At 49.4% G+C, this 22916-nt stretch overlaps 3 protein-coding genes across 22 annotated transcripts in view; 2 read left to right on the top strand and 1 right to left on the bottom strand.

The window, feature by feature from the left end:
* NUP98 (nucleoporin 98 and 96 precursor) overlaps positions 1-4818 on the bottom strand; it is a 122893-nt gene extending 118075 nt beyond the window's left edge. For 7 of the 12 annotated variants that reach the window (XM_034932010.3, XM_055094015.2, XM_034932008.3 and 4 more), the window contains exon 1: positions 4363-4502. The gene's annotated coding sequence lies outside the window, so the exon portion shown is untranslated. Of the gene's footprint in view, positions 1-4362 lie in introns of all 12 variants that reach the window. The other 5 variants (XM_008961891.5, XM_055094009.2, XM_034932006.3 and 2 more) reach the window with 2 other exon arrangements.
* LOC134731185 (basic proline-rich protein-like) lies at positions 949-4753 on the top strand. Its single transcript, XM_063608077.1, has 2 exons — positions 949-1334; positions 2585-4753. Exon 2 carries the CDS (start codon positions 4081-4083, stop codon positions 4558-4560), a length of 480 nt encoding a protein of 159 aa, XP_063464147.1. The 5' UTR covers positions 949-1334; positions 2585-4080; the 3' UTR covers positions 4561-4753.
* PGAP2 (post-GPI attachment to proteins 2) overlaps positions 4695-22916 on the top strand; it is a 28006-nt gene continuing 9784 nt past the window's right edge. For 4 of the 9 annotated variants that reach the window (XM_008961832.5, XM_003804611.6, XM_008961864.5 and 1 more), the window contains exons 1-2: positions 14971-15101; positions 17704-17878. In XM_008961832.5, coding sequence (XP_008960080.3) covers positions 17714-17878 — 165 coding nt within the window. In that variant the 5' untranslated portion in view covers positions 14971-15101; positions 17704-17713. Of the gene's footprint in view, positions 4959-14744; positions 14766-14970; positions 15102-17703; positions 17879-22916 lie in introns of those variants that run through there. The other 5 variants (XM_003804610.5, XM_008961869.4, XM_008961875.4 and 2 more) reach the window with 3 other exon arrangements.

Raw genomic sequence — 22916 nt, forward strand, 5'->3', positions numbered from 1 at the left:
GGTTGGAGTACGCTGAGATAGCGCCACTGCACTCCGACTTGGGCGACAGAGCACGACTCCGTCTCAAAAAAACAAACAAATAAAAAGGTTTGACTGTAGTGTCAAAGAGCAGTTAGAATTATCTGAAAAGGCCATTAAAATACTCCTCTCTTTTCCAACTATGTATCTGTATGAGGCTAGATTTTCTTCACATACTTCAAACAAAACAACATAACATGTGTCAGAATGCAAAGACTGGTACATTTAGAGGTCTTCTTTTTATGATATGGAGTCTTGCTCTGTCACCCGGGATGAAGCACAGTGGTGCAATCTGCGCTCACTGCAACCTCTGCCTCCTGGGTTCAAGCGATTCTCTGCCTCAGCCTCCCAGTAGCTGGGACTACAGGTGCGTGTCACTGTGCCCAACTAATTTTTGTATTTTTAGTAGATTCAGGGTTTCACCATATTAGCCAGGATGGTCTCAAAACTCCTAACCTTGTGATCCACCCACTTCAGCCTCCCAAAGTGCTGGGATTACAGGTGTGAGCCACCACGCCCAGCCAGCTACCACTATATTTTTAAGAATTTTTCTTTCCTTACTAAAACAAACTGCAAGTATTTCCCATTACACTGAATTAAGTACAAATTCCTCAATGTGGTAATTATGGCTGGGCATGGTGGCTCATGCCTGTAATCCCAGCACTTTGGGAGGCCAAAGCGGGTGGATTGCTTGAGGTCACGAGTTCCAGATCAGCCTGGCCAACATGGTGAAAGCCTGTCTCTACTAAAAATACAAAATTAGCTGGGTGTGGTGGCACGCACCTGTAATCCAGCTACTCGGGAGGCTGAGGCAAGAGAATTGCTTGAACCCACGAGGCGGAGGTTGCGGTGAGCCAAGATCACGTCATTGCACTCCAGCCTGGGCAACAAGAGCGAAACTCTGTCTCAAAAAATAAATAAATAAATAAATACATGTGAAATATTTTCACTAAAGTAGTAGTCTCAATCAAGGGCAATTCTGACAATGTCTTCAGACATTCCTGATCGTTACAACCTGCAGAGGATGTGTTATGGGTATCTAATGGGTAGAGGTAGGAATGTTGCTAAATATCCCACAATATACAACAGAGCCCCCACGATAATTATCTGGCCCAAAGTCTCAAAAGTTCCAAAGCTGAGAAACCTTTCTCTAGAGCCATACTGTGCCAAATACTTAGGGTCAATTTCAAACAAAAAGAATGCACCAAGTTCTCAGGAAATGTTTACCTACCTTGCCTCTAATATGTACTGTTTTGTTTTGTTTCTTTTCTTTTTTTCTTGAGTCAGAGTCTCGCTGTCGCCCAGACTGGAGTGCAGTGGCACAATCTTGGCTCACTGCAACCTCCGCCTCCCGAGTTCAAGCGATTCTCCTCCCTCAGCCTCCCGAGTAGCTGGGGCAATGGGCGCGTGCTGCCGCGCCCAGCTAATTTTTCATATTTTTTTTAAAGTACAGATGGGGTTTCACCATGTTGCCCAGGCTGGTCTCAAACTCCTGAGCTCAGGCAATCCACCCGCCTCGGCCTCCCAAAGTGCTAGGATTACAGGCGTGAACCACCACACCACGCCTTTGTTTTGTTTTAAGACAGGGCCTCACGCGGTTTCCCAGGCTGGAACGCAGTGGTGCAATCACAGCACTGCAGTCTCAATCTTCCGGGCTCTGATGTTTCTTTGATTTCAGCCTCCTAAGTAGCTGGAGTACAGGTGCATGCCACCATACCTGCCTAATTTTTGTATTTTTCGTAGAGACAGGGTTTCCCCATGTTGCCCAGGCTAGTCTTGAACTTCTGGGCTCAGGAAATCCACCTGCCTTGACCTTTGAAGTGCTGGGATTACAGGAGTGAGTCACCATGCTCAGCCAATACTTATCCTTAAATCTCTGAGTTTCTTAGTTCCCTAACCTTTCAACAAATTCCATAACTGCATAGTCTCATTATTGGAAATTAAACATTAGTACCATCATTCTTTACTTTCCAGGTTAACTACCACCACATAAATCATATTACAAGAAAATAATATAATTTTTTCAAAGCCGTAAATTTAGTTCCTTAAAAATTCTACTTGCTCTTAGTTATCTAGGACCTAGTAGACATAAAGTCAGGTACTGGCTGGGCACAGTGGCTCATACCTGTAATCCCAGCACTTTGGGAGGCCGAGGTGGGGGATGGCTTGAGCCCAGGAATTCGATACCAGCCTGGGCAACATAGCGAAACCCTGTCTCTACCCAAAAAATACAAAAAAATATTAGCTGGGTATGGTGGTGCACACCTGTGGTCTCAGCTACTTGGGAGGCTGAGGTGGGAAGATTGCTTGAGCCCAGGAGGTAGAGGCTACTGTGAACCGAGATTGCGCCACTGCACTCTAGCCTGGGTGATGGAGTGAGACCCTATCTCATAAATAAATAAACAAATAAATGTCAGGGACCAAAGTATCACATAACATATAAACAGCAGGAACCATCTTATCTGGGCCCCATATTTCAGGAGCCTCTCTATCGACTACTGTTAAGTATAACTCCTCCATATTTGTCTATTCATTCAAGTAAACACACTTACTGAGGGCCTACTATGTGGCAAGCAACTGGACAACAAAGATAAGATGAAAATATTTTACCAGCCTAATTAAAAAAACAGCTAAAATAAAAATGGTATGTGCTATAAATAGAAATATCAAATAAGTGTTATGGAAGCTTGCAGAGAAGAGAATGCCAAGAAAAGCTTCCCAGAAGAGGGTGATGCTTGAACTGAGAAAATGTCACGGAAAACATACCCTGTTCACGCTTTACTATTTAGACTACGGTTCTCTTCTGCACTACTAGTTCTGAGTTTATGCTTTGTCATCTATACAAGAACAAAGTAACAATCTTACTGATGTGAACAGAACCAAGTGTCAACTAATTCAATTTCATCAAATCTGAAGAGTCAAAAATAATAATTTTACCCAAGTATTTCCCAGTACCTTTATCCTGTCCAACCTCTAGTTTTGGTTTTTAAATACCCTAACTTCCTCCACCAGGTTAACATACTGTAACCCAGTTAACTCGAGTTTCTTTCTGAATTTGTAAGACCGTCACAGGGAATGATCACTGCTCTCTTTTTGCTCTTTATTCCAGTAAGCTTCTTCCTCCAAAACGGAGTTTTATTTCCTCACCTTATTCTACTATGATACTTCACTTTGAATTCTGTACCTGAAAGGAGCCATGAGTTCCGAGGTACAACTACTACAAACGGACTCCTGCCTGGCTTTCTAAGTCTTATCAATATTTCCTGCTTTCTATTCCAGTACTGTTATAAATCCCTAACTGACTCCGAGTCCTCATCAGCTGACACAAGTCAAAAAATTCAGATTTAGAAAGGGAAACAATGGCTTGTAGTTTTATCGATTTGTTTCCGATACATAACAACGCTGACGTTCTTTAACCATCTTCTAAGTTTAGTTCTCAAGCTCTAGGTTAGGGTACCACTAACGAAGCTTCCACCTTACCCGTGAACAGAGCTGGTAGCAACTAAACGGAAAACGCTGTGAAGACTACATCTACGTTTAGCTACCTAATGTCCATGCCGCACCGACCTCCTAAAGGGAATTCTTAATAATGGGAGACTGAAATACCCAGGGAGGGTGAGGTAGTAGAAAAATGTTTAGACTGTCAAAAATCTGGCATTGGCTAATCCTGCCTGTTACTCCGGGCCTCGGTTTCCCCATCTACAAAACTGATGTAAGGTAGGGGGATTGACTTAAACAATTTCTAAAGTCCTTATGGCTATAGTAATCCAGAAACTCAATCTTTCTCCTCATCTGGCTTTACACTGAACACGTGGGAAAATAGAAAAGAACCTTTTGCTCCACCGAACCGACTCCTATTCTCAGATATTATCTTAAAAATCTCCCAAACTTCGGACTCACCCTAATCCTCGGGGTGCCCACTTCCCTTATGGAGAAGCCAAGGCAAATAAAGCCCAGCCCCACATGACGGTCAAGGAAGTGCGGGGCAGACCGTATTCAGGGTCTCAAGGCGCTGACCCCGGAAAGGCCAGCCCACCGTGGGGTCCTTACACCACTGAATGAATGAGTACAACCAGACAGACACCCACTCGCGTGGGCAGCAACTGGAGACCTCCAGGCCTAGACCACACTGATGTCCATTCTCTCCGAGGGCCTCCAAAGCCGGGCCTCCCGGGCTCCGGGCCCCCGGGTCCTCAGCACCGCCCCTCTCTCAGGCCAGAAGGTGCGCGCAGCGGCGCTAGACTTCGAAGCGGAGAGGCCCTGAGACGCCCCGCGCGTCCGCCCGCCCGGAAGGGGGGAGAAACCTGCCGGTCTCGGCCGCTGCAGCTCGGGCTCCCGACTTACCGCTGTTCGGTGGGGAAGGGGAAGTCTCAGGAGTCCGGGCCCAGGCCCGTCTGCCACCCGCCGCTCACAGAGCAGCGCGCGGCCCCCACGAAACCGTCGCCGCCGCCGCTACCACCCCTGCCACCGACCGCCGCTTCGGGCGCAGCGCGCAGAGGGCCCGACTGCGTCACACGCAGCCCGGCGTCAGAGGCTCGTTGAGGACGCTCCGCCCTCGCCGTCCGCGAATTGGTGGACGCGGCCGCCACTCTGGGTCGACCCTGCTATTCATTGGGCAACGCGTCTTTTCAAAGCGAACTGAAGGGGGAAGGGGCGAGAGGGAAGAGGAGGGGCATAAGGAGTTCGGGGAGGCACAGGGTAGGAGCGGTGAGAGGGCCGTGGAGTCCCGCTCCTCTCCGCCGCGGTTGGCGGGAGCGTGTAGTGACGTCACACAGGGCCTCTCGAAGTGGGCTTGTGAATGGCTAGATTGGGAAGCACCGGAGGGGTGTCGGGAAGAGTGGTGACGCAACATAGAGACTCCGCCCCCTTCCTTGGAGCGCTGCGACTCGGGCTGAGGGAGCTCGGGCCAATCAGAGGGACGGCCCCAGAATGGCATGGTAACTATTCGACCCTTTCCTTGCCCCGGTCCGCCGGCGCTGCTGGGAAGGCTTCCTAGTCTCTCTGCCCGCACTTCCTGCCCAGACCACGTGCGGAGCCTGAGGGCCCTCTTGGAAGGTCTGTTTGTCCAAAGAGTTTGCCCGAGGCTTCTTCAGGGCCCTAAATCCTGACCCTATTCTCTCCTGACCCATGCTTGCCCCAGCACATTCTTTCCCTCTCTGAATTTCTAGGATGGACATTAGGAGCATTAGAGATGCCCTAAGGGACTGGCCCACCAAAGGGCCTGGTACAAATGAGGATTGTTGGAACGTCTTTCCCAGCTGCACGTGGAGAACCCCTAATTCTTTTTTTTCTTTTTCTTTTGAGATGAAGTCTCGCGTTGTCGCCTAGGGTGGAGTGCATTGGCGCAATCTCGGCCCACTGCAACCTCTGCCTCTCGGGTTCAAGCGATTCTCCTGCCTTAGCCTCCCAAGTAGCTGGGATTACAGGCGTCCGCCACCAGGCCCAGCTAATTTTTGTATTTATAGTAGAGACGGGGATTTCACTGTGTTGGTCAGGCTGGTCTCGAACTCCTGATCTCAAGTGATCCACCCGCCTCGGCCTCTCAAAGTGCTGGGATTACAGACGTGAGCCACCTCGCCCATGGACTACTTTTTTTTTTTTTTTTTTTTTGAGATGGAGTCTTGCTCTGTCTCCTCTTTCTCCCAGGCTGGAGGGCAGTGGCACGATCTCGGCTCACTGCAATCTCCGCCTCCCAGGTACAAGAGATTCTCCTGCCGTAGCCTCCCGAGTAGCTGGGATTACAGGCACTCGCCGCCGCGCCCGGCTGATTTTGTATTTTTAGTAGAGATGGGGTTTCGCCATGTTGGCCAGGCTGGTCTCGAACTCTGGAACTCAGGTGATCCGCCCGCCTCGGCCTCCCACAGTGCTGGCCTTACAGGCGTGAGCCACCGCGCCCAGCCGAACCCCTACTTATTCTTAAAGGACGGGTATTTCAAATGTTCCCATCTTCTCAGTGATACATTTGCCAAGCTTTCACAGCGAGTTGAGCTAATGCTTGGGCAGGCCTCTGTTAAAGCCTTGTCACTTTGTATCCTATTATTTACCCTCGGTTTTCTGTGCCTTGGGCTCTTGGAAGTCCTTCTGGGGCCTAGCCCATAGCAGAAGACTGATATTACAAGAGTGAAAGGTGGGCATTTTCTAGAAACTAGACCTGCTTAGTGACTGAGAGTCTCATAGCAGGAACTGTGCGCAGAAAGCAAAGCGTATACTGGCCGGGCTGGTGGCTCACGCCTGTAATCCCAACACTTTGGGAGGCTGAGGCGGGCAGATTATTTGAGGCCAGGAGTTCGAGACCAGCCTGGCCAACATGATGAAACCCTGTCTCTACTAAGAATACAAAAATTGGTCAGGCATGGTGGTGGGCACCTATAATCCCAGCTGCTTCTCGGTTTGCTGAGGCACGAGAATGGCTTGAACCAGGGAGGCGGAGATTACAGTGAGCGGAGATCCTGCCACTGCGCTCCAGAGTGATCTCAAAAAAAATTTTAAAAAAACCTCCACCACTACTTCTTTGTGAGACATGAATGCAAAATTCAACTGGGCTTTTACCTAAAATGTAAATGAGTTTAAAGCCATCTGGGTTTTCGGTGATGGCAAGGGATTAGAGATAATTGATTTATTTGTTTGTTTAAAAAATGGGAGACTGGGAGTGGTGGCTCACGCCTGTAATCCCAGCACTGGGGAGTTCAAGGTAGGAGGATCACTTGAACCCAGGAGTTCGAGACCAGCTCGGGCAACATAGTGAGTCCCCACCTATACAAAAAATTAACCAAGGCCAGGTGTGGTGGCAAGCGCCTGTGGTCCCAGCTACTAGGGAGGCTGAAGTAGGAGGATCGTTTGAGCCCAAGAGGTTAAAGCTACAGTGAACTGTGATTACAGTCATGCCACTCCCGCCTGGGCAACAGAGGGAGCCTCCGACTAGGGGGAAAAAAAGGTGGTGGGTTGTAAAGATGGAATAAGATAGTGGATGGAAGAAACACGGTACATTGTAGGTGCTCAGTAGATACTTGACGGAAGAAGAAAATCAATATATGGTTGGCCAAATAGTAAAGTTACTTTAAACAACTGACTGCAGCCCTCTTCCCCCAACTCCTCCATCCAAAACACCCCTACTTTACAACCACACTCCCTTGCCTTTGCTGGACTTTAGAAAGTCATTAACTCTCCCTAGATAGTTACAGTAGCTTCATAACTGCCCTCTAGAACATTTGATTTCTTGCCCTTTAATCTCCAAGCCCAATTATTTTTAAGCCTCTCTTCTACTGACTTATTTTGGTGTCCCTAAGGCAGGGCACATAGTAGGTACACATTAGATATTTGATGCACAAATGAGTGAATTATTTTCTTCAGTTGGGGATTAGTAGAGGTGTTGGACTTTGAGTCAGAGAACCCTGGTTTAAATTTGGATGCAGATTTAATTTAATTCAGTTTAAATTTATTTATTAATTTAATTTAATTGAGTTTAATTTAATTAAGAAATTTGGGCCAGGCGGGATGGCTCACGCCTGTAATCCCAGCACTTTGGGAGGCCGAGGTGGGCGGATCACGAGGTCAGGAGATCGAGACCAGCCTGGCTAACAGAAGGAAAGCCCATCTCTACTAAAAATACAAAAAAATTAGCCGGGCGTGGTGGCACATACCTGTAGTCCCAGCTACTCGGGAGGCTGAGGCAGGAGAATTGCTTGAACCTGGGAGGCGGAGGTTGCAGTGAGCTGAGATCGAGCCACTGCACTCCATCCTGGGCTACAGAGTGAGACTCCGTCTCAAAAAAAAAAAAAAAAAAGAAAAGAAATTTAGGCAAATTTCCTGCTGGGAATGGTGGCTCACGCCTATAATCCCAGCACTTTTGGAGGCTGAAGCAGGTGGATCACCTGAGGTCAGGAGTTCGAAACCCGCCTGGCCAACATGGTGAAACCCTGTCTCTACTAAATATACAAAAAATTAGCTGGGTGTGGTGGCTCATGCCTGTAATCCCAGCTACTTGGGAGGCTGAGGCAGGAGAATTGCTTGAACCGGGGAGGCAGAGGTTGCAGTGAGCTGAGGTGGCACCATTGCACTCCAGCGTGGGCAACAAGAGTGAAAGTCTGTCTTCAAAAAAAAAAAGAAAAGAAATGCAAGAAAAAGAAATTTGGGCAAATTTCCTAATCCCTCTGAACCTCAATTTTCTTTTGTATAAAATGGGGATAACAACCACATTTGCCTTACAGGGTCGTAGTGAGAATTAAAAGAGAGAATACATTTAAAGCACTTAGCATAGTACCTGGCACACATAAGGCCTCAATAAATGGTATTGTTTGCATTATTTAAAAATGTATCCCAGCCGGGCATGGTGGCTCAAGCCTGTAATCCCAGCACTTTGGGAGGCCGAGGCGGGCGGATCACGAGGTCAGGAGATCGAGACCATCCTGGCTAACATGGTGAAAACCCGTCTGTACTAAAAATACAAAAAATTAGCCGGCTGTGGTGGCGGGCGCCTGTAGTCCCAGCTATTCGGGAGGCTGAGGCAGGAGAATGGTGTGAACCCAGGAGGCGGAGCTTGCAGTGAGCAGAGATCGCGCCACTGCACTCTCCAGCCTGGGTGACAGAGCAAGACTCCATCTCAAAAAAAAAAAAAAAAAATGTTTCCGGGCACGGTGGCTCACTCCTGTAATCCCAGCACTTTGGGAGGCTGAGGCGGGCAGATCACCTGAGATCAGGAGTTCAAGACCAGCCTGGCCAACACGGCGAAACCTCATCTCTACTAAAAATAAAAAAATTAGCCAGGCATAGTTGCCCACGCCTGTAATCCCAGCTAGTCGGGAGGCTGAGGCAGGAGAATCACTTGAACCCGGGAGGTGGAGGTTGCAGTGAGCCAAGATTGCACCACCATACTCCAGCCTCAGCCTGTGTGACAGAGGGAGATTCTGTCTCTAAATAAATAAATAAATACATACATACATAAATAAAAATGTTGAGTTCCCATTCTAAATATTCTAAGACATGGATTCTGACACTGAAAGAGGACTCAGAAATGTCTTTTTTTCTTTTATTTCTTTTCCTTTTCCTTTTTTTTTTTTTTTTTTTTTTGCTATAAAATGGTTCTGAAAGAGATGTCTTGAATGAGTAAGCAAATGAGTACATTCAGTCCAAAGTACAAGTAGATGTGCAGGGAAATAGTGCATACTTGTGGAAAGACTGGAGGAATACGTACTGGATGAGGAATACTCCAAGGAAGAATTTCCTGTGACTTTGGTGATTTCTAAAGATACGTTGTTGGGTACTTTGGTAGGCAAGTGGCCCATGGCTCATCATTCCCAGAATTCCTGGCTGGGGAAGGACATCTTTGTGAAGACAGGGGTTCCTTCCCACACTCCTACTCTGTCTAAATTCTGATGACACCTCTTTTAGGTATCATCATCTTCCTTCTTCCGTTCTAAAGACAAGGAGTTTGATGCATGCTTACAAACCCTTTTGGAGCCAAGCCTTGTCCTGGACATCATGAGCCCAGAGATGTCCACAGCTCAACACTATTCTGGCCAAGGAAAGTCCAGCTTTGTCCTAGGAGCCCCAGTATCATACACATGGCTTGAGAAGTCACCGTATGCAGCTGTGAAGGATTGGTGGTTAGGGAGGAGACAGATCTGTAAGGACTGCAGAATTGTGGAAGGATGAGACTTCTTTCCAGAGAAGCAGCAGAATTGGAGTCAGAGCTAAGTTCAAGTTGTAGATCTGCTACTTTTTATATCTCGCCTAAGTTATTTAACCCTTCTCTGCCCCAATTCCTTGTCTATGACATGGGCAGAATACTTTGTATTTTGTTTTGTTTCTTTTTTCTTTTTTTTTTTTTTTGATATGGAGACTGGCTCTTTCGCCCAGGCTGGAGTGCAGTGGCACCATCTCGGCTCACTGCAAGCTCCGCCTCCCGGGTTCACGCCATTCTCCTGCCTCAGCCTCCCGAGTAGCTGGGACTACAGGCGCCTGCCACCACGCCCGGCTAATTTTTTTTTTTTTTTTTTGGAGACAGAGTCTCACTCTGTCACCCAGGCTGGAGTGCAGTGGTGTGATCCCAGCTCACTGCAACCTCCGCCTCCTGGGTTCAAGTGATTCCCCTGCCTCAGCCTCCCGAGTAGCTGGGACTGCAGGCATGCGCCACCATGCCCAGTTAATTTTGTATATTTAGTAGAGACAGGGTTTCACCATGTTACCCAGGCTGATCTTGAACTCCCGACCTCAGGTGATCCACCCACCTCGGCCTCCCAAAGTGCTGGGATTACAGGCGTGAGCCACCACACCCGGCCCTGTATTTTTTTTTTAGTAGAGACGGGGTTTCACCATGTTAGCCAGGATGGTCGATCTCCTGACCTCATGATCCACCCGCCTCGGCCTCCCAAAGTGCTGGGATTACAGGCGTGAGCCACCGCGCCCGGCCATTTTTGTTTTGTTTTTTTGAGATGGAGTCTCACTCTGTCACCCAGGCTGGAGTGCAGCGGCGCAGTCTCGGCTCACTGCAACCTCCGCCTCCTGGGTTCAAGCAATTCTCGTTCCTCAGCCTCCCAAGTAGCTGGGATTACAGGCTTCCACCACCACGCCAGGCTAATTTTTATATTTTTAGTAGAGATGAGGTTTCACCATGTGGGCCAGGCTGGTCTCAAGCTCCTGACATTAAATGTTCCACCTGCCTTGGCCTCCCAAAGTGTTGGGATTATGGGCCTGAGCCACCGTGCCCAGCCAATGCTTTGGCTTTTAACCAGAACATTTAGTCTAATGCATTTAACGAATTTACTGCTATATTCTTTTTTTTTTTTTTTTTTTTTTTTTGAGACACAGTCTCATTGTGTCGCCCAGGCTGGAGTGCAGTGGTGCGATCATGACTCACTGCAGCCTCTGCCTCCCAGGTTCAAGTGATTCTTGTGCCTCAGCCTTCCTGGTAGCTGGGACTTTCAGGCGCGTGCCACCACGCCTGGCTAATTTTTGCATTTTTAGTAGAAAGAAGATTTTATCATGTTGGCCAGACTGGACTCAAACTCCAGACCTCAGGCGATCCGCCTGCCTCAGCCTCCCAAAGTGCTGGGATTACAGGCATGAGCCACCATGCCCGGCCCATTTTTCCCACTATACTAGTTTGAAAGTTAAATTCTCTTTTCCTATTAGTATTATTTTAGTGCTCTCCCTAGAAATTACCACATGCATTCTTTACTTACCAAAGTGTCATGCTCATAAATACCTTTACGGAAGGATAGAGTTTCCTGAGATGGAGGCAGGAAGAGAGAACATTCCAAGCTAGATGAACAGGGAAGCAAGCAGATGAACAGGGGAAGATTTAATTGCTATCTGAGTCAGAGTGAGGCTAGAGCAAGATGAGTGAGCTGGGGGTGGGTGGTTTAAAGCCATCCAGGAAGGATGTCTTGGTCATGAAAAAGGTCTTTGAGAAGAACAAGAATAACTCCTCCTCAACCCAGGAAGGACACTGATTTTCCTGAGGCTTCCCAGGAGGCAGTGGCAGAGCTTGGTCTAAAGCTGGATGTCTTTAGCAGTCTATGTCCCTGCCTCTATACCTACCCCAGCCATGCTCACTGTGTCCCCTTTCTAGCAATTCCTCAATCTCTGCTTATCTGTCTAAATACTGCCCATTCTTCAAAACCCAGTTCCATTAAATCAACCCAACAAATATTTTCTTTCTTTTTATTTTTGTATTTTGTATTTTTATTTTTAATTTGTATTTATTTTTTTGAGGTGGAGTCTCGCTCTCTCACCCAGGCTGGAGTGCAGTGGCGCAATCTTGGCTCACTGCAACCTCCGCCTCCTGGGTGCAAGCGATTCTCCTGCTTTAGCCTCCCAAGTAGCTGGGATTATAGGCGCCCGCCACCAGGCCTGGCTAATTTTTGTATTTTTAGTAGAGATGTGGTTTTGTCACGTTGGCAAGACTGGTCTTGAACTCCTGACCTCAGGTGATCTGCTCACCTCAGCCTCCCAAAGTGCTGGGATTACAGGTGTAAGCCACCACACCCAGTGTGGATATTCCTAAATCAATTTTACAGGCTGGGCACGGTGGCTCATGCCTGTAATCCCAGCACTTTGGGAGGCCAAGGAAGGAGGATCGCTTGAGCCTAGGAGTTCAAGACCAGCCTGGGCAAGACAGTGAGACCTTTTTTTTTTTTGAGACACGGTCTTGCTCTGTCTTCAGGTTGGAGTGCAGTGGCGCGATCTCGGCTCACTGCAACCTCTGCCTCCCAGGTTCAGGTGATTCTCCTGCCTCAGCCTCCCAAGTAGCTGGGACTACAGGTGCACGCCATCACGCCTAGCTAATTTTTATATTTTTAGTAGAGACAGGGTTTCACCATGTTGGCTAGGATTGTCTCAATCTCTTGACCTTGTGATCCGCCCACCTTGGCCTCCCAAAGTGCTGGGATTACAGATGTGAGCCACCACGCCCCGCGAGTGGCTATAAAATAAATAAATAAAACCATTTTATAGACGAGGAAACAGAGGCTCAGGGCTATATGGAGAATTGCCCATATTTCCCAAATCACCAGAGAATTAAAGAATTAATCTAAATTAGAGCACCTCAAGGTTTGGGCATTGGGGGTAGTCTAGAGGCAGGGAGAGGGGACCCAGCCTCAGGGAATGGTACTTAGGGCCAAGAGAACAGACAAGGTGTCAAGATAGGGAACAATAGCCAGGAGCAGACACCCCTGGTTGGAGCTAGACAAAGAGGATGACATGAAGCCCCAAGGCAGAAAACCTGAATCTAGTTGCCAAATTTGGAGAGAGGTAGTTCTTTTTGTAAAGTTTTGCTAGTCCATTTGTCCTGGGACCTTAAAGAACAGGATAGGGGAGAACTCAAAATCAAGAAAAGTAGTTTTTAGAACAAGACACTCTGAGTGCGCACTCTCTCCAGACTTCGGAGCCCCTCAGAGTGTGTCTGAGGTATCTCTGGGTCCTCCACCATTGCTCCACATGAGGCCTGTCAAAGAGAGGGCCTAGACTGGGTGAATGAACAAAAGTGAACACATGAAAAAGAGCTCTGGCAAATTAATCAACAAATGCTAAGTGGCATTAACAGCATATAGTGGATTATGTGAATTATCTCAGGTACCAGACTTGAGTCCTGGTTCTGGCATTTATTAGCTGTGTAAGTAGGTAACTTGGTTTCCCTGTTTTCCATTGTAAAATGAGGATATTAAATAGTATCTACTGGCGGGCACTCATGCCTGTAATCTCAGCACTTTGGGAGGCCAAGGCAGGTGGATCACCTGAGGTCAGGAATTCGAGACCAGCCTGACCAATATGGCGAAACCCCATCTCTACTAAAAGTACAAAAATTAGCCGGGCATGGTGGTGCCGCCTGTATTCCCAGCTACCCGGGAGGCTGAGATAGGAGAATTGCTTGAACCCGGGAGGTGGAGGTTGCAGTGAGCCGAGATCGTGGCACTGCACTCTAGCCTGGGTGACAGAGTGAGACTCTGTCTCCAAAAAAAAAGAGAGAAAGAAAAAAAAAAAAAAAGGCCAGGCACGGTGGCTTACACCTGTAATCCCAGCTCTTTGGGAAGCCGAGGCGGGGGCAGATCACAAGGTCAGGAGTTTGACACCAGCCTGGCCAAAATGGCAAAACCTCGCCTCTACTAAAAACTACAAAAATTAGCCGGGCGCAGTAGCGGGCGCCTGTTAATTCCAGCTACTCGGGCGGCTGAGGCAGGAGAATCGCTTGAACCGTGGAAGCGGAGGTTGCAGTGAGCCGAGATCGTATCTATTTTCACAGGTTTTTTTTTTTTTTTTTTTTAATGGAGTTTCGCTCTTGTCGCCCATGCTTGAGTGCAGTGGTACGATCTCAGCTCACTGCAACCTCCGCCTCCCGGGTTCAAGCGATTCTCCTGCCTCAGCCTTCCAAGTAGCTGGGATTACGGGCGCCCGCCACCGTGCCCGGCTAATTTTTGTATTTTTAGTAGAGACGGGGTTTCGCCATGTTGGCCAGGCTGGTGTCAAACTCCTGACCTCAGGTGATCCGCCCGCCTCGGCCTCCTGAAGTGCTGGGATTACAGGCGTGAGCTACCGCGCCTGGCCCTCACAGGGTTTTTATGAGGATTAAATAAATGAGATAAGAAGTAAGAGTGCCTGGGATATACTGGGTGTTCAGAATGTGTTACTGCTGTGAGGATTTAAGTGGAAAAGTGCGATGTTAGCTATGGCTAGCCTAGAGGTCCTCCACCCGCTGCAGATGCTCTGACTACCCACCAGTGTGCTTGCAGGAGGGACTCTTGGTCCCTTCACCCTCCTTCCCTGTTGGGGTAGGATGGTCTTTGCAAAGGGAGCCAGGGGTCCCCCTCAAGTTCTTTCATGGGTCAGTCATGGTCAGGGTAGGGAGGGAACTCTGGCAGCTGGTTTTGGGGGATCAATCCTCTCATTGTGGGGAGACCCAAGGCTGGTGGCTGGAAATCCTTTCTGCGCTAGGTAGGACAGGGCGCCCTCTCCTGAACAAAGGCGGGAACAGCACTAGGCCAGAGTTTCTGGGATGTGCCTCACCGGGTCTCACTGCCTGCAAAGGTGCTCTTCCCATTGCTGAAATGTCCCCAACCGCCCTGAAGAGCAAAGTTTGGGGGAGGGGCGCCAGGGCTGGGAGGAAACTGGCTTAATGTTTCAGAAGGGCGAGGCTGGATAGCTCGGTTAGAATGGAGGTGCGAGGCAGGAGAGACGGGCGGACGAGAAGGAAATCCGGCCCCTGTTCAATTAATTTTGTGTTCTTTCAACAGGTGATGGAACGCAGCTGAGAGGTAAGGCGACAAGGTGGCTTATCCAACATGCTCAAACTCAGGTATCCAGAGCTCTTCCGGCTGCCCTCACGCAGCCGAAATTAGTGGGGGCAGACCCGGGCTGTAAAGCAGGGTTTGAGGACACGCCAGATTGAGGAGGAGAGCCAGGGGTCGGGGTCTCCAGAAGCGGGGAGGAGCCAGCGGAGGATCTGGGCGCAGTTTCCTCTCTAAGTTCCGCCCCGAGAGCGCCGGCCCCGCCCCCGCCGTTCGCGCTCTGACCAGCCCGCAGAGCCAGCCCCCGACCCCGGGCCACCGGGGCCCCCGGGTTCCGCCGGCAGTCTCGCCACCACCGCGTGGGTGAGTATGGGCATGGATGTGCTGGGCTGCCGGGCAGCCCCGCTCGGGAGCTTGGCCGCGCGGTCTGGCCTCTGCAGGGCCGGGCCCCACGCTGTGGGAGTCCTGGTACCTGCCGTCCTATCGCACACACTCTGTTTCCCAGGAACTGCTGCTGTCTGGACTTGCCGAGCTGGCCCCCTTCTTCTCCCTCCCCAGCATGGGGCCGGGTGTGCAGGGGTTGAGCTCTCCCTTCATTCCGCGGGGCCTCCTAGTCAGGAGTCCTAGGTGGGGAGGATGGGGCCCCGGGGTTGGAACCCCATAGACTAGTTTTGAATGGCAGCTGTGCCATTTATTAGCCTTGGCCTTGAGTAAGTGTTTTGAACCTCCCTGAGCCTCAGTTTCCTCATCTGTAAAATGGAAATATACAGGCCGTAGCACCTACCTCATAGAATTATGGTGAGATTAAAAGAGACAATGTATATCAAGTACAGAGCAGGGGGCCTAGTATTCCGTAGGCACTCAGTAAATGTGGGTTCAGACTCGAGGCTGAGAAGATCTCTAGGGACTTTGGAGCTGAGGTAGCTCCAAAGAAAGCAATTTTCAGCTAAGTAGTACCTGTGAGGAATGTAGAACTATCTGCAGGCTGAACAGTTGCCCTTCAGCTCCACCCTGAGGTGTGGAGTAGAATGACCAAGTTGGAAGGACCTTAGAGGTAATCTAAACCATGTGATTCCCATGTTGCAGAACTGTGGAAACAGATCTAGAGTGCTTAAGTGGCTTGCCAAAGGTCACACAGCTAAATGGGAGGCCAGGCATACCTCCAAGAATTGGAATGGACTATCCCTTGAACCTCCTCATCAACTCCTGATTTGGGCAGTGCCTCTTCGTTCCCTGAAGATCTAGTCTTCAATTTGGGAATCCTAGTGGTTCCTCAGGGATCTAGAGCTGCAGGCTTCAGGGAGGGATACTGGGAGGGAAGACTAGTGCTACTGCAACTGCAGAGTCTAGGTTTGGGCTGAGTGAGGAAAATGTTCCCCATCTAGGGCCCTAAGGGACTTAGAGTCCATTTAGGGATGATCCAGGGAGTGTGTTTTTTTTCTGGGAGGGTCACCAGAGCCACTTCCAGCTCCCTGGGATCCCTGATGCTCCTAAAAGGGAGAGAGGAACTTGAGCAATTGGAGCAGCCTGCCTGATCAGGCCTGGCAGCTGGGGGAAAATGGGTGAGAATGTGGAGGCGTAGCCACCTGGCTTGTTCTGGAATGCCAGGATGGCAACCTAACTGAGATCAGGTTCTTTTTGAGGGTGGGACTAAAGGGAGAGTCTTGTGGGTGGGGTCAGGAAGAGTTGGGACTTGATTTGACAAGGCCTTTGAGCCCAGAAGGGTATATTCTTTATGTGTCTGGAGCCAGCCCTAGCTTGGCAACAACAAGCCAACGTTCCAGGGATGGCTTTCCCTTCAGCTCAGCATAGGGCTTTGAGCAAGAGCCAGCCCTTCTCTCTCTCTGAGTGTCTTGGTTTCTCTATCTTTACAATGGGAATAGGGCTAACTGCCTCATCTATGTAGAATTTGGTTTTTCCTTTTCTTCCTCCTGTGAACAGATGCCTCTTCTGCCTCTCTCACTCCAGTCCTAACCTGACCTTTCTCAAGTTCAGACACAGAGAGGAAGGGGTCAAGGAAGGCCAGAGTTGCAGTGTGTAACTCTTTGTGGGTCCCACATGTATCTCTTTGTTATGTGATCCTGAGCAGATTCCTGCTCCAACTTTCCCTTCTGTATACTGTGCGGAGCTGGGCTAGGATTGTTGGTATACACTTATTTGTTATAGTTCCTGACCTTAGCTACCCTTATCTAAGGGGGAAATCACAGCCCCCAGGAACCCTCAGCTGTTCACAGGAGGGTGATATGGACAGCCCCCTGGGCACTGGGAAGCCTCCAGAAGCTGACCAAGCAGCTCTCTCCAGCAAACAGCAAGCCCAGGCTAGCACTAGGCCTGATTCTGCAAAGCCTTTCACCCTGGGGGCACGTGAGGGAGCAGGCTGGGACAAGCAGGGGGCTTGGGGTTCTGTCAGCTTCCATGGAATCCCTGCCACTGTGGACTGCGGTGCAGGCACACAGAGCACACAGAGCCTGGGAAGGGACTGAAGGTGCAGGAGGGCCCTGGGCCAGTGGGGAAGCAATGAGAGCTGATGAGAGGCCTTGAAGCCTAGAGGCTGGGCCTGAGGCTCAAAGGCCTGGGGGAGGAGATGGGCCATTCCATCCACTGGTAGGTTTTAGGGTTGGTTCTTGAAATAGAGACACTTATTTAAAGCAGCTTCTCTAGTCCTAGGCCTGTCAAGCTAGGCAGAGAGGAGTGAGGAGAAGCTCTCCCAGTCCATTCAAGCTTTATCCTAGCACAGATTTGGTTCATTGTCTTCCCTCTGAAATTGAGGTGGAATGTTGTCTTGGGATTCTGAGTCAGTCTTCCTCATCCAGGGCAAGAACTATCCAAGTTTAGGTGACTTCCTCCTCAGACTCCCCACCCCACAACACACAGCTAATTTTAGGACTGAGCACAAGGGCTGACTTTATCACTGAGTCCCAGCCTTGCTGCCTGGGCCCCTGACAGCATGCCACTCCATCCCCAGGTCTGACAAGATGTACCAGGTCCCACTGCCACTGGATCGGGATGGGACCCTGGTACGGCTCCGCTTCACCATGGTGGCCCTGGTCACGGTCTGCTGTCCACTTGTCGCCTTCCTCTTCTGCATCCTCTGGTCCCTGCTCTTCCACTTCAAGGAGACAACGGCCACACACTGTGGGGTAGGGCATGGGGACACTGATACCTCATATTCAGGCCGATCTGGATCTTCTTTAGATCTTGAATATCTTTTAACAAGATTAGCCAGCTCTCCACTGGGGCCCATCAAACATACGGGGCTGCTGGGGGGATGCCTGCAAATTGAAATCTCAAGGGTTAGTCTCCCTCTGCCTTCTGTGAGGTTCTGGAGGCTGGAGTCACTGAAGTGTAATATAGAGTCAGTAAATGAATTACAAGTATAACAGAGTTTGACACATGTCCCACCCCATTTACTTTGATATCCTAGAGAAAGTAGTCTTACATCTTTCTTCCTGGCCCCGCGCCCCATATCCCTGTCCAGAGGGCAGACCTAGAGCCAAGTCCTTACTTCATAGAAGAGCAGATTCTGGAACCCCAGGGTTTTCTGGGAAGTGGAGAGAGAACAGGATTGGGCTAGAGGGTATTTTGGGCCTCTTAATGTAGCACTATGGGCTTGTGCCTGTCTCTGTAGGAATGTGATTCAGTATATGTGTGTGTGATTGTGAGGGTCATGACTGTATATAATGGGTTTGAGTAGGTCGTGTGTGACAGAGACTATATCTGTGCCTGTCAGTATGGAGATCTGATTATGGACGTGTGTATGTGTCCTGGGGTGAGTCCCATGGCCTCTAAGATTCCATAGATGTCTGTGTACCCTCTGGACAGGGATATGGGGTGCGGGGCCAGGAAGAAAGATGTAAGACCACTTTCTCTAGGATATCAAAGTAAGTGGGGTGGGACATGTGTCAAACTCTGTTATACTTGTAATTCATTTACTGACTCTATATTACCTGAGACAGAGACCCAGCCTCAGTTTCCTCATGTCTGAAATAGAATTGATTAGCTGGGCATGGGGGTATGCACCTGTAGTCCTAGCTCCTCAGGAGCCTGAGGTGGGAGGATTGCTTGAGCCTAGAAGTCTGAGGCTGGAGTGAGCTATGGTTTTCTCACTGTACTTCAGCCTGATGACATAGTGAGACCCCCATTTCTGAAAAATAAAATAGGGTTGATAATTCCTGTCCTGCTCCTTCCCAGGGCTAGTGTAGAGCTCTAGGTAGAAGAAGGATAGGAAGGTAGTTTAGGGAGGATGATGAAATGTGAGGAGCAGAAGGAGGAGGAGGAAGAGACTGTCAGGTTGGAAGGCAGGGCAGGAAATGAACTTAGCCTAGGGGCTTTAGGTGGAGAAGAGGCAGATTCTGCACATGGACCATTGGGGTCCCTCAGAGTTCTGAAGGCCCCAGCCAGCTGGATCCCCGCTTCATGTAAAGAGCATCTGCTTCAGAGAAATGGCTAGGATTAGCAGTGGGGTCTAGCTGTGAGTATGGGGTGGAGCCCCACTTCTTTACTTCATGTGACTGGAGTTTCCTCTCCTCCTGATTTGTCAGTGGGTAGACATGGGTGTTGAGGCGTGGACACCCAATCTGATGAGACCTGGGGCTGGGAGCTATTAGAAAGAACTGGACGAAAAGGGCGAACAGGCGATCTGAAGGGAAGGATTACCCTTTTGTGACCTAGTACATGACCTAGTACCTATTATCTCAGATAAGGCATCAGATATTCCTGTTACGCTAGCCGCTCCTGATCATCCCGCAAAACCCTGCCCCGCTAGCTCTAAAATGTCTTCCCTATCCTCCTTGGGGCTAACGTAATCACTCCCTCCTCTGGGTGCCCACAGTTCCCTGTGTTATCTATCACATCATATTTGTGTCTGTCTTCCCTACCAGATGGGGATCTCCTTGAAGGCAGGCACTGCATTTGAGTGAGAAAGTATTTGGGGTTTTTTTATTTGTTTTAGAGGCAGGGTCTCATTTCCGTCGCCTAGGCCAGAGTGCAGTGGCATGATCATAGCTCACTGCAGCCTCAAACTCCTGGGATCAAGCAGTCTTCCTAACCTCAGACTCCTGAGTAGTTAGGACTACAGATGTGAGCCACTACACCCAGCTTAATAAAAAAAAAATTGTGGAGATGGGGTCTCGCCATGTTGCCTAGGCTGGAGTGCAGTGGCATGATCATAGCTCACTGCAGCCTCAACCACCAGGGCAAAAGTAATCCTCCTGCCTCAGCCTCCTGAGTAGCTAGGACAATAGGTATGCACAACCATGCCCAGCTAATTTTTGTGTATGTGTGTGGAGGCGGGGTCTCACACTGTTGCCCAGGCTGGTCTTGAACTCCTGACCTCAAGTGATCCTCCCACCTCGACTCCCAAAGCACTGGGATTATAGGCGTGAGCCACTGTGCCTGGCCAGAAAGTGTTGGTTGAATAAATGATTAGGACTCCCTAGCCCAGTGCCCTGGGGAAAGGAAGGCATGGTATAAGTCAATCATAGTCCAAGCAAAATTATAATATTTGTATGGCATATGGAGTTAAACAGACTAGGCTGTTTGCTCTGCCCCTTGTGGCTGACCCCAAGGGCTGATGGCATCAATACCCTATTAGCTAGGTTATTGCATACCTTGCATACCTATTACCTGTTCTGGGCATACCAGTTAGGGAATTAAGATATAGATAGTTGCTGGAGTACTCGGTCCCTCTGGAGCAGTACTAGGTCTGTGACCCTGAGGGTATGTTGTCCCCACTGCCTGAGCCTACGGTGTTGGTTCCACCTTGGAATTTTTATATTTGCTCTGAATTTCCCACTCAGTATCCCAGAAATGGCCAGCCCTAGGAATAAAAGAAGCAAGCTAGTCCATCATATCTGTAATTGATTACTTTGCCTCTGCTCGCATATCCCCATTGATGGGGAGCTTCCTTCCTCCCCAGGTAGCCTGTTCTAAGGAAGCTTAATAACTAATAATTAGCCTTTTTCTTTTATTTTCTTTCTTTATTTTTATTGAGACAGAGTCTTACTCTGTTGCCCAGGCTTGAGTGCAGCGGCATGATCTCAGCTCACTGCAACCTCCGCCTCTTGGGTTCAAGCAATTCTCCTGCCTCAGCCTCCTGAGTAGCTGGGATTACAGGTGCCCGCCACCATACCCGGCTAATTTTTGTATTTTTGGTATTGACGGGGTTTCGTCATGTTGGCCAGGCTCGTCTCGAACTCCTGACCTCAGGTGATCCACCTGCCTTGGCCTCCCAAAGTGCTAGGATTAAAGGCGTGAGCCACCATGCCCAGCCTCTTTTTTTTTTTTTCTTCTTCTTTTTTTTCTTTTAACAGAGATAGGTTCTCACTGTGTTGCCCAGGCTGGTCTTCAACTCCTGAGCTCAAGTGATCCTCCTGCCTCAGCCTTCCAGAGTGCTAGGATTACAGGCTTGAGCCACTGTGCCTAGCCCAAGCTTTTTCTTTCCTTCTTTCCTTCTTTCCTTTCTTTTTCTTTCTTTCTTTCCTTCCTTCTTTCTTTTCTTTCTTTTCTTCCTTTCCTTCCCTTTCCCTTTCCCTTTCCCTTTCCTTTCCTTTCCTTTCCTTTCCTTTCCTTTCTTTTCTTTTCTTTTTGAGGCAGGGTCTTGCTCTGTTGCCCAGGCTGGAGTGCAGTGGCACAATCTTGGCTCACTGCGACCTCTGCCTCCTGGGTTCAAGCCATTCTTATGCCTCAGCCTCCCGAGTAGCTGAGATTACAGGCATGCACCACCATGCCTGGCTCATTTTTTGTATTTTTAGGAGAGATGGGGTTTCACTATGCTGGCCAGGCTGAAGCTTTTACTTATAGTGAGTATGTACTTACTTTCCGGTGAGTCTCTGCCTTGGCCCTGGCTCTGCTTTGCCGTAGAACTATTCTCTCCTCGTGGCTTCAGGTCAGCCCTATAGAGACAAGAAGACAGTAATGAGGGGCCTTGAGTCTGTCTTCTTCTTTTTTTTTTTTTCTTGAGATGGAATCTCGCTTTGTCATCCAGGCTGGAGTGCAATGGCACGATCTCGGCTTACTGCAACCTCCGCCTCCCAGGTTCAAGCGATTCTCCTGTCTCAGCCTCCCGAGTAGCTGGGATTACAGGCACACGCCACCATGACTGGCTAACTTTTTGTATTTTAGTAGTGACGGGGTTTCACTGTGTTACCCAGGCTGGTCTCGAACTCCTGACCTCAGGCAATCCAGTTCCTTCAGGCAACCTTCCCAGGAAATGGTTTCCAGGCTCTTCCCTATCCTGAATGTACCGTTGAACTTGGCCCAGTTTGTCACTATTCTCTGCTGGGCCTTGATTTGGGTATAGAACTCCAGGTGGCCTAGGCAGTACAGGCAAAAGCAGGACTATTCATTCTTATTCCTGGCTGTTAGACCTCTGTTGAGGCAGCCTGAGCTGCTATTAGCTGTTTCTGCACAGGTACAGGCTGAACATCGATATCTCATATTCAGGCTTGTTGAGATCTCTTTTGTATCCTGCTTCTGTCATTATAGGATTTAGCCATTTCTCCAGTGAGGCCCAACAAGCCCTCTCAGTCCTGCTCTAACAAAAAACGGCCAGACCCCTTTTTGCTTTCTCTCTTTCCCTTATTGGAAACCTGCCTATGACCCTGGATACAACTCTCAGAAAGGTCGCCGCCCCCATCACTGGCAAAGAAGCTACTGCCAGCTGACCTCAGCCACTATCACTTCTTACCTTTGCAGAGTGTTCTAGGATTATGACATATACTTGTTGATCCTGGGAAGGATGTGTGCCTGGGCAGGCGTGGAGAATTGGGTACTGTGGGCGGGAGGGCAGGCCCTGAGGAGCACGGGGTGGGACCCTCCAGTCTTAGAATAGTCCCAGTCTGGCTACAACCTTCAACCCAAGACCCGGATTCTTCAGCACCGAGCGTGAGTGTTGCTTCATGAGGCCCCCACCCCATTCCTGGGTCTCCTTAGTGGAGGGAAGTATGAGTGCCGAGGGGAGACAGGGTCCTAGGCCTTTTAATATCAGGCCATCTCTGTCTGCCTCAGCTTGATCCAGAGGGAAGCCCAGCTTGAGGGGTCAAGGTGTTTGGGCAGTGGGGTTGTGAGGGGGAGTTGTCTGCCAGGAGGGAGAAGAGACTGGAAGAAGCTCAGTTCCCTGGGTCTGGGTCTGACCTGGACAGAGATCTCCTGGGTCTGGCCCAGGACAGCAGGCTCAAG

Source organism: Pan paniscus, chromosome 9, assembly GCF_029289425.2.
Source record: "Pan paniscus chromosome 9, NHGRI_mPanPan1-v2.0_pri, whole genome shotgun sequence".
In the NCBI taxonomy this organism is placed as follows: Eukaryota; Metazoa; Chordata; class Mammalia; order Primates; family Hominidae; genus Pan; species Pan paniscus.

What these genes read in the sequence shown, in the direction of transcription:
- LOC134731185 (XM_063608077.1), top strand. Translation starts at nt 4,081, where the DNA reads ATGAGTACAACCAGACAGACACCCACTCGCGTGGGCAGCAACTGGAGA.